This window comes from Coenobita brevimanus, chromosome 48 (genome assembly GCF_032717465.1).
Source record: "Coenobita brevimanus isolate Jiangsu-jjx chromosome 48, ASM3271746v2, whole genome shotgun sequence".
NCBI lineage: Eukaryota > Metazoa > Arthropoda > Malacostraca > Decapoda > Coenobitidae > Coenobita > Coenobita brevimanus.
In genome coordinates this window covers 24239875-24251685 of record NC_137001.1, presented here as the reverse complement: position 1 = coordinate 24251685, position 11811 = coordinate 24239875, and the positions used below count along the sequence as shown (strand labels likewise).

Genomic DNA, 11811 nt, shown 5'->3' with positions numbered 1-11811 from the left:
ACTTCACTCAGTGCAGAGTCACTTAAAAATATGGTAACATTACTCCAAGTGAGTGGATGGTGGGCACCCTCACCCACAATAAATACGGTATGTATAAATACTGTATGTACTGTACACCGAGTACGATGTTCCCCTCCAATTTCAGTGCTGCATGTGCTGAAAAATAAAACTTGTTCACTTGTCATGAAGTTATATATTTCCACTATTAAATCAAAGACCATGAAAAGTCACAAGCTATAACTTAATACAGAATACTATACAATGACTAGACACTTGTAACAGCTCATTCTACATTTCTTACTACAAAAATAATACGTCACATACAACACAAGAAGTATAAATAAGATGCAAAACTATACTGCATAAAGCAATACCATCATATGGGTCTAAAATAATACAGTATGTACGTAATGAATGGGTATATTTAATATGGGACAATGAGAATACGTATGGCATTTAATAAACTAACGGCAACTTACCTGGAATGTGTATAGTTTACTTGTAAAGCTCAAGCCCAATATCAAAATGGGGTGGTGTTATCACTGCTGCTGAGGGGATGACAAGGACAACCTACTGTATGGTGATAAAACATTAGGTCTGACAAAGCACACTTCTCACAACTACAGTATAAGCAGCTTTGTCTTCACTGCTTCAGACATGTATAAAATAGATCTGCATCATACTGTTTGCCTCTGTTCATAGATCTAATCCATTTGCACAAGTACATACTGTGCAGAACCTGAAAACTTTTAAAATGGTTTTCACAACCAATGTTATCATCTTGTATGGTGAATCATTGTCATGGTTTCACAAGAAAAACTGAGTGTCACATGATGTTTTCCTGCAAGTCGATCATTGTATCTCTTAGGATGTCATTCTTTACCACATACTGAGCAATGTCAGTCTGTGAACATGTTCATGGCTAATGTAACACCCAAGTATGCAACACAGTAAAGTACCTGTATTTAGCAACAGGCAGTAGCATACAGACTACAAAAATCTTCATGTAAAAATCAAACCTGGGCCTCATATGAGAAAGCCACAACAGCAAATTATGGAAAAACACTTCACAGAGCCAAAGAGGGTCTTGTATGCTGGTGGAAATTCTGGAATAACTATGGCACTGAAACAATCTGCTGGATAACAGACTGGAGAAAAAAGGAAATATATTACAGACAATTGCTAGGTTGTATATATACAGTACAGCCACTTTCTGACGAGATTTCCCTGGAAAACTCAGTGTAGTATAAGAAATCACATTCATCTAAGTATAATACTTGTATGTATATAAATACAATAAAACTGATTCTACTAGAATAATACCCTGTACAATAACCTTTGATGGTCCACTACACAGATATATGGAAACAAATAATTACCATTGTTTTTGTACATAGTGTTAATGAACAATATCACTGAATATCATCCAGTCATACCTGATCTGCTATTATATGAGTAATACTAATGTCTTCCACTTCCTGAAATTAATACAAAACTGATACCATGACATATCAGAGTGAACAACTGGTTTAAGAACTCGGAGATAAAACACTAAAATTTTCAGACAATTTGTCCTAATGAAATAAATAAAACCTGTCAAGCATATAATAAGACTAAGAGCAGTATTCTAGGCAGTGCAGGGGGTTTGCAGCACCTCTTCCTTACTGATTTATTTTGTATATTACACCTCAACATTCTCTTGTATGTTCGAAATAATTTTAATACCAACGTACTTTGCATAAAAACAATGTATGAGGATAATGTGATGTGCAGATTCAATCACTGAAGTAAGTGGCATGAAATTTCGGAAGCCATAATTTACCAAAGCTGAATATCCGTTTATCAGTCATTCAATTCACTATGGCTCGATAAGGAACACAGATGCCTCAGACGATGCTACCCAGTCCAGACATGAAGGGTACAAGTGAACCCAAACCGCCTCTCAGAACACCAGACCTCCACTGGCCACATCTGGTTGGAGCACAACTAACTAGACCACCAGCAGAAATTGCATGAGGGTAATGGGACTACAGTAATGCACTATGTAAGTACACAGTATGCTACCCTTGGTCCCCCTGCATACATCTGAGAACAGTCCCATACAGGAGAAAGTACTCAAGTGTGGCAAGGCAGTGTTAAATATGAATAAATAAAACCTACCAAACAAATGAGATTAATTTCCTGGTGTTGAATATATTGCTGTACAGTCAACCAAAAGAGTATCGACCCTCTTAACGCACCTATCATTCTGAAGCATGAACAAAACATGGTATATGGGACAACCTGTGACACGTGCAAATATTCTCTATGGTAATTATTAGAACACTAAATCACATAAAACAGAGTGGGTGATATAGTTTTTGCGGCACTGGGTTAATTATGATTCATGCGTGTCTGCAAAACTTACTGATTTTCACATCCATCAATCCCAAAGTGTAAGGTACTTCTTTTGGTTGGCTGTACATTAGTGAGGAGCCAAAGGTACACTGGGAGATTACTATTATTCACACATGGTATCCAAGGTCTCATTACACTGGAGTTAAATGCAACGGGAATTTGTTTATTACTGTATGGGGTAATCCATATACTGTACTGGCAAATTCTAACTTTCGTGTGTTGTAGGAACAGTTCTGTCGGTGCTACAAGGGTATACCCAGCATCATTTTCTATTTCTACAATCCTTTTCATATACTGTATACTTTATAAATTTGTCTTTTTTTTATGTACAACAACTGCATAGGTGATAACTTACTTGCACCTTAACTTGGTCCAGATTTTCAACTTTTTGCAGCTCGTTTCACATACAGTAGTTCAATGGGAGGGGGAAAAAAAAGCTACAACTCTACATCATTTTCACATCACTTCTTCATGAGCAGCAGCATACTGGAGTGTTAATCTACTGTTACAACTCAGCAATAAAAATTGAGAGATGCCAATTTTAGGCAAAGGTCAAGTGAAAAGTAGAGAGTATTTTCAAATGGCAGCCAAAATGTCTACACTCCCCACACCAGCAGACTGGGCCATCCCACAACAAGACTGTAATACAAGCTGGTCCATGTCTGACACTTCTCTTCCACTCCTTCATGTGCTTTCCCATGTGTTGTGGGGCTGGCTTAGCATTACCAATGTCTGACTTGTATCATTTATTTCTTATTCCCACTGCCACTCCCATGCCCACACCAAGATATACTGCATGGTGGGAGTAGAATCCAAGGCTGCTACACACTTCCTTCACCTTGGCTCCCATCCTGATGAGTTCTAGTGGAGTGCTATATATAGATCATCCTTCATATGGGCCACCTTGACCTGGTATCACATCACAGTAAATATATCAGCGCTGCACCTTCGCCACTTCATTAATAATCGTTACTATAATACTCGTCAACAGTAAACAAATACCTTCGATTGTTCTACTATTATATACTGTATTCTAGACTTACCAAATACTGTATAAGTATGAATTCACTTGCTTACTCCTTCTTCTCATGGTGTTCCTCTGTGGAGATGAAAAATACAGTACAGTTATTTTACCTCCCCTTCCTCCTCCTCCTCCATCATCATCATCAACATCATCATCATTATTCTTAGCTCTCTTCCCACCAAATAATGGGTAAGGGCCTCATTTATCTCATTATTTGAAATATTTCCTGGGAATATATTTGAGAATAATGGCCTGAAAAGAATGATAAATATATAACTAACTTGCCATCAATACTCACATGAAAAATCACCAATACTTAGAAAAAAAAAAAGTTTATTGCAAAGGCCATTCAATCTAAAGACATTAGGGGTATACGAGAATCATACTTTCACACACACACTCTACGATAATCCTAATCCTTGACCTCTTACCTTCATCATCGTCAGCATCCAGTATATCGGAACACCAGATTGAGTAGCAGATGAGGGAGAGGAAGCCCAGAGGGAGGCCAAAGAGTACAGCCGTCAGCACTGGATTGCCCTGCCACATGTCCTCCAGGGATGATCGGGCGTTGTAGTACATGCGGAAGGCTCGTACCGGCCATGAATCACCACCATACGCCTTGTGGGAATGATGAATTGGCTTTACATCATTATCATCACCACCACCATTGCCAGCATCATAATTATTAGACAGTATCATTACCACCATCACTGGCATCATCATCATTATTATTATCTTCATTTGAAACTATTAGATATGGATAAGGAGAGAAAGAGAGAGTATTGTGGTGCCGATGCAGAAAGTACTTGAAAGCGTTAGGAGAAGTATTCTGAGATAATTTGGCCATATGGAGAGAATGGAGAATGATGGGTTGACCAGAGAAGTGTATGCAAATAAGGTGGAGGGGGAGAGAAGGATAACCAAGAATGAGGTGGAGGGTGAGAGGCAGAAGACCAAGAATGAGGTGGAGGGGGAGAGAGGGATGACCAAGGATGAGGTGGAGCTACATGAAAGAAGGTGGTATGAATTGAAAGAAGTGCTGCCTGATGGACGGGAACAAAATGAGAGGGACGCAATTTGTCTATAGCCACCCCTTTAGGTTTAGGCATCTGGCTAAAGACCTGACCATGAGATGAATGAGTTGGAAGGAGTGAACAGGGTGACAGGGAGGCAAATTGTTCAGGGCCATTTTTCCCAATTACGGGTCTGGCTAAAAATATATAGATAGTGTCAACCAGGAGTAAAAATCTGCACCTATGAGAGTTTGGTATACTTACAGGAGCAGACTCAGCAAGAACAGCATCGAGGAAGATCTGTATGGCCTCTGGTGTGAGATGCTGTGGGGGGTCCTCTGGCATGTGGTGGTGCAGGGTAGAAGCATTAACCACTAACAACGACGGAAGGGGTAAACGCTCCATGGCAATGCTGTTGGCTAAGTCTGGTGTCCCTGTCCAACCAAACTGGAAATGCCTGAAAAACAAGAGACAGGGATAACTGCAATGATGATGATGTTACCCAAGGCTCAAATAAATGTGCAACTGGTGGTCCTCATCCTGCAGTCCACCATCACCTTTTGGGGGTACAGGGAGGGGGCTGACAGGCATCTGTGTAAGTCATTATCACCACCACCGCAGTCACCACCACCACCACCACATCCCCACCACCACTGCCACCACCATCACCACCACCACCACCACTGCCACCACCACCACTACCATCCTGGCCTTTCTTCTCACCTAATGATGGGGTGAAACTGTCATATTCTAAGTGGCTATAGTGATTTCCTAACACCTCTTCTTTAGTAAATTATTCTGCAGGTTGTACCTTAACATTATCTCACAAGTCATTAATGCAAACTATCTACATAAAAAAACGACATAACATACAAGAGAATGTTAAGGTGTAATATGTAAAATAAATTAATAAGGAAAAAGTGTTCAAAGGCTCCTCTCCCACCATGAATAAACCTGGGGGCTGAGAGAGAGAGAGAGAGAGAGAGAGAGAGAATCAAAAACTCACTTACTTGTGGTATTTTTCTCGGTTGTTCACAATCACTGACTCCACCATGTCCTTGAACCTGTAAAATAACAAAAGAACAGTTTATATTTACTGTACAAGTATAACAATAATTCATTCATTCATTCATCATCTAAAACAGTGTTGCCCCATGAGGAGCATAGGAGCTTGGGGCTACGCAAGCTGGTCCTGACATTTAAGATGAGACTGACCAGCCTCACTCATCCTTGAGCGGCATTACATGAGCAATAACCCCAACCACCCCTTGGATATAAACCTACACCAGCTCAATCTGGCTGGAGCGCCAGAATTACCCACTAAACCACCAGGTGCCATTATTTGGTTATATGGTTACCACCCAGCGTAGTAAATGGTTTCCTGGTGTAGAGAAAATTATTTGGCTTGTCGCTCAGTGTTAATAATAATAATAATAATAATAATAATAATAATAAAATAATAATAATAATAATAATAATAATAAATCATCTTCACAGACAGCAAGAAACTAGTGCACACATCACCACAGCGAGGGTTTTAATACAGTCTACATCAATATCATAACATCAGTACAAGCAACAACATTATAATATGCAAAATTAACTGGGATGAAAAAATTAGGAGAGGTGTACTGACAAGAATGTAATCATCAGTGTTGTAATTAGCATCATACTGAAACTGTTCTAAAAATTTACAGATAGATAAACAGACAGAGATAGACAGATAGAGTATACGAGAGAGGAGATGTAAGCTGGGGGGAGGGCGACAATATGGCAGGAGACAGGGCGACATGGAGGCGATCTATTTGTGGCCACCCCAATTGGGATTAAGGGGTCTAGCAATAGATTGATAGATAATTACACAAAACTCATGTAGAGAATATTACAGATAAACAGCAAACAGAGAAGCATGCAGGTACCTCAGACATAATGACAAGAAAATACATATGACTTTCAAATACAGTACTACAACATTCTGATCTATGCATGGTAAAATATTCAGTTTTCAAAATATCCGCTACAAGTACAGTACAGTCGTTACAAAAACTACTGTACTATAATAAGGTACTATGGGAAATCAACTCTACTATAGCCCACCAGCATTACAATACACTCAATCAAATATTTCTACATCGAGAGTAAGGATAAGAGACACTACACACAAAGATGCCATGTATATCCTTGCTACCTCTATATGACTTTATTTACACTGTGAGAGACTGGCCTGTATTGTTGTCAGGTACCGAGATTCCCTAGCAGCTCTTTAATGATTTATTTTCCAAACTGCTCATGAACATCCTCTTTTTTTATTCTTAGATCTTTTCAGTATCAACAAAGATTGCATGAATAACAGACAGGAATATAATACGATTCAGAATCAGAAATAAACTGGTGAGGAAGGGGTGTTAGTAAGCTTCCTTGCCACAAGAAAATACTGCCTTCTTCCTTCTAAACTACCCATAAACATCCTCTATTTTGCTACCAATATCCTTTATAATATAAACACTGATTCCACAACACGCAAGAATATAGTAACGGAATCAGAATTAGAAACAAACTGGTGAGGACGAGGTGTTAGTAAGCTTCCGAACCACACAAGAATACTGCCCTTGTGAACTGGAGGGGTTGGACATAGGCTTCGATAACCTCTTTACTCTTACGGTGCCTCTAAGTTAAATAAAATCATCTGGTAATGGGAAGTATTGAGTTAAAATTGTACTGTTGTCTCCAGATGATTTTTAGACCGACTTTTCAACCTAAATGGGCTACAAGATTTTTAAAAAATTCTCATCTATTACGGTTCTCTATTAAGCTCTATAAAATCATATGGTAACAGCAAGAAAAAAATATTACATCTTACTTTCTCCAGACAATTTTATTCAGCTTAGGAGAGAAATTCAAAGTGATGGGGTTAAAGCCTTGAACAATTCTCTTGGTGCTAAAGGTCCCTCCCAAGTTAAACAAAAGAATCGGATGGTAGCACAGGGTGAGATTAATTTTTAAGGCTATTTTTGCTCCTTGAGAGGTATAAGAGGGAGGAGGGAGTGAGCTGAGGGGAGGGCAGTCAAATGGTGGATGACAGAGCCACTTGGAGGCGTTTTGTCTGCGGCCACCCTTTGCGGGATTAGGGCGTCAGGCTATAGATACATAGCTAGACAGATTTTTGCTCCTCCATCAACCAATCTATCACCCGATCCTTCTTTGCCCTATCAGGAGTGTAGGATACCAGGGCTAAGCTATTAAGTCCCAAACTTAAGGTACAGGTGACCAGCCTCACCAACCCTGAGTAGCATTATGTGAGCAAATATTTCCAATGACCCCTTAGATAAAACCTTTACTGGCTTCATCTAGCTGCAGTACCTCCCTAAACCACCAGACAGTTACCAGATAATTTAATTCAAACAAGTTCATGTCTCTTGTATCAAACTGGTAAAAGACTGAATATGGAGGATGCCAGAGATCAAGCAGCACAGAGAGCCTTTATAAATGATACAATACATACACATACAAGCACGCTGGAGCCTTTATAAACGATACAATACAATGATACGATTCTAACTCCTCCAGTTCAAAAAGTCTACCATAAACCGAATTAAATCACTTGGAGTTAGGTAGAAGAAACTATAAATGTCCTTTGTAATTTATTCTTGCTGGTGCTACATTAATTTTTCAACTAATAAAGGCCTTTTGTATTCAGGGTGGTTATTAAAATCAACATCTCAACCCTCCAATAATTTAAAAAAAAAAATCTATGTTCAATCTATGTAAATAAAATCATACAGAGATGGTAATAATAAATGAACAGGGAGGAATATTCTAAGGACGATGGTAAGAAAAAATCAAAGAGGAGGAGGAATATTCAAAGGAAGATGGTAAAAATAAATTCAAGAAGAGGGAGGAATACGCAAAGGAAGATAGTAAATATAAATCAGAGAATTGGGAGGAATATTCAAAGGAAGATGGTAAGAAAGAAATAAAAGAGGAGGAGGAATATTCTAGGGAAGGTGATAAGCAAAAAAAAATCAAGGAATAGAGAGGCATATTCAAAGGAAGATGGTAAATATAAATCAAGGAACCAGGAGGAATATTCTAGGCAAGATGGTACAAAAAAATCAAGGCATCAGGGGGAATATTCTAAGGAAGATGGTACGAATAAATCAAGCAACAGGGGAGGAAATAATCTACATCTAATAAGGGGTCCCATTTGCATCTACCTTATTTTAATTTATATATTTATTTTAGAGGATCACTTACTTGTACCCATCAACATAGTCTTCACTGGAATCGGGGAAGGAAACGAGATGGTTAAAGAGTCAGTTATTCAGCTGTCTTATTAGTTAATCTACCTATCTATCTATCTATCTATCTATCAGGCTGTCCTTTATTGCTCTATCAACTATTTTATCTATCTATCAGGCAGTCCTTTCCTTCTCTCGGTCCACATACAATCCTACACTCTGCCCTAACTCTCACTCTAATTACTTACTTCCTCCCACATCCCTTCCTATACTCTCTCTATTCTAACTCTCCCTACAACTGCCATCTATCCATCTTGAACACTGAGTTATTACAGCAGAATAACACTAGGCTATGCTGCTATAAAGAAGTGCTATGGAAAGTATGTGGAATTGGGCATTATCTTAGTCTGCCACTGGGTTATGTGAAATAAGCTACACAAGGCTGAAAAGCTGCGCTAAGTTAAGGTAAAAGAACTCTAACCTACATCACTATACGCAACACCAGCCAACCCTCCAAGATGCTCCACCCTCTCAGCTAGACAGAGTTTGAGATTTACGGAAAGAAAGTATGAAATTCTTCTAATATGAAATACTGTGCTTACTAGGTCCATTACCCCTAACTTACATATTTCTGCTAACTATTTTCAGAGCTTAACCTACAAAGTTAACATCTTTTAGAGGTTACTGATTAAATAAATGCAGTTGGTTTGCTTTCACCTGACAAAGATTAACACTAAACTCTGAAATACGATGCTTCTCATGAAAAGTGCTATGGAAAGGATGTAGAGCCATAATATTATCTTACTGTAACCCCTTCCAGCTCAGTTGATGGCCAAGTATACTGTAGTCACACTGAAGCACCAATCTATTATGCAAAAAAGACACATTGTCACCTCATAACTGTAACTCTTTCATGCAATCACAAGCATGTATTAAAGCTGCAGGAGTGGCCTTGTTCTATCAGGTAAACACAAACCAACTAGGATACTCTCTATTTCCATGACCCCATCAATTATCTGTTTGTTAACTGTTTTTAATGGTTATGGATTAAAGTTTGTTTCATTTAAGAGTAAGAATGTATATATATGCTACTTACACATCCTCATCTGTGGTGATGCGTCCAATCTTGCTTTCCTTAACCACCGTGATTACCAGGAATTTCTTTATCTGTAGGGCAAAGAAATTTGGTAGGGAATATCATCACAGCAATAGATACATAAATACAGTATACACATACATACATATACATAATATATACAAACACACACATACATACATATATAAACACATACATACCATACATATACATACATACATACATATACAACTATCTATCTATCTATTGCCAGAAGCCTCAATCCCGTATGGGGCAGCCACAAACAAATTGCTTTCCCCCCAGCCATTTCACTGTCCTGCTCCCAACTCACAACCCCCTCTCTCATATACCTCTCCACTCCATCCCTCCACCCCATCCTTGGCCTCCCCCTCCCTCTCCCCCCCTCCACCTCACTCATATACACTCTCCTCATCCCTCTCTCACTCTCCATCCTCTCCACATGGCCAAACCACGTCAGTGTGTTTCTCCTAACGCTTCCTATCACATCCACATCCACACCACAACTCTCCTTCACTTCCTCATTTGTCAGTCTGTCTCTCCACGTAACTCCACATGCTCCTCTAAAATAACTCATTTCCACTGCTCTCACTCTTGACTTGTGTCCTTCCAACAAGGTCCAAGCTTCACTTCCATACGTTAGAGTTGGTATCACAATAGTCATGTTGTAACTTTTTCACTTCCATGCTCACTTCCTTGTTTCTTATCACTGCTTTCAAGGAACCAGCAACCTTTCTTCCTTGTTGTACCCTTTCAAACACTTCACCCTCCAAACTTCCATCCTTACTCAGCACACTGCCCAAGTACTGTACTTAAACACACGCACATTTTCCATTTCCTCCTCATCCAACCTCACTGTACATTCACTGACTTCACTTCTCTCGAAGACTATAACTTTACTCTTCCCTACATTCACCTTTAGATTCCAATTCTTACACACTCTCCCAAACTCATCCACCAAGCCTTGCAGCTCCCCTTCGTCTTCACTTAAGACAGTAGCATCTGAAACAACAGTACAGGGAGTTTCCAAGCACTGCCCTCTCTCACTAGGGCCACTCCAACATCCACTGCCCTAACTTTTATTCCTTTTTATAATCCCATCCATATACAGACTGAACAACCATGGAGACATGACACATCCCTGTTTCACTCCAACCTTCAGGTAGGAAAATTCACTCAGTTCACTACCCACATGCACTGCAGCCTTAGCACCCTCATACATGCTCTTCACAGCATTCAACAACTTCCCATTTACTCCATATATTCTTAATACTTTCAAGACTGAAGGGGTTAAATAAGACAATCATACCTCCACAGCTCAGGCAGATTGCTGTGAGTTACTTTGGGAAGACATGTCATAAATAAGTCATCATCATCATCATCATCATCCGGACCTCCTTCCCCACCTTAGGGCAGGGTGAGGAGTAGCAATGTCCAGACGGCCCAAATTTGCCAAATCTAATAGGCCACGCTTCCATTCACTCATCATTCAAGCCCCCTGAATCCTGGCTCCATAGGATATGCCAAAAACATTCACCACGTTCTGTAGCTTCTAACGTATCTGATAGGGTTAATCCGGATGCTGTCACATTAAAAAGGGGTGCCAAATCCCTGATCATGCACTTCTCTTCACAACATTCATCCAGCCGGCTCGATCTCTTGTCAGTTCCCTAGCCTCACAGACTTCCAAACCTCTCTTCCTCACACATTCATCCACCATATCTCTGCACCTTCTCCTTGGCCTACCTCGCCTCCTCCCTCCTTCAAATTCGCTCAGATATACCTTTTTCACCACTCTATTGTTATCCATTCTCTCCACATGACCATATCAAATAAGACATGTCATTAATAAGCCACACCAGTAAATAAGACAGAGTTAACCACATCTCTTACCTTCCACAGCTCGGGTAAGTTGCCGTGGGTTATCTTGGGGTAGAGAATGAAGCGCTCATGGTTGACCCACTTGGCTAGGGAGGCGTTGAGTAGGGTCTGGTTCTCAGCTGTTTCAACGTCGTCGGGAAC

The 11811-nt window shown here is 39.8% G+C and overlaps 1 protein-coding gene across 2 annotated transcripts in view; it reads right to left on the bottom strand.

Annotated features, from left to right (window-relative positions):
- Positions 1 to 3299: 3299 nt before the first annotated feature.
- Positions 3300 to 11811, bottom strand: part of Tmx3 (Thioredoxin-related transmembrane protein 3) — a 15439-nt gene continuing 6927 nt past the window's right edge. The window contains exons 7-13 of one of the 2 annotated variants that reach the window (XM_080271903.1): positions 11683 to 11810; positions 9772 to 9842; positions 8692 to 8715; positions 5448 to 5501; positions 4702 to 4894; positions 3853 to 4042; positions 3300 to 3496 (exon numbers count right to left, since the gene is read on the bottom strand). In XM_080271903.1, coding sequence (XP_080128029.1) covers positions 3471 to 3496; positions 3853 to 4042; positions 4702 to 4894; positions 5448 to 5501; positions 8692 to 8715; positions 9772 to 9842; positions 11683 to 11810 — 686 coding nt within the window. In that variant the 3' untranslated portion in view covers positions 3300 to 3470. The remainder of the gene's footprint in view (positions 3497 to 3852; positions 4043 to 4701; positions 4895 to 5447; positions 5502 to 8691; positions 8716 to 9771; positions 9843 to 11682; position 11811) is intronic. The other variant, XM_080271904.1, reaches the window with a different exon arrangement.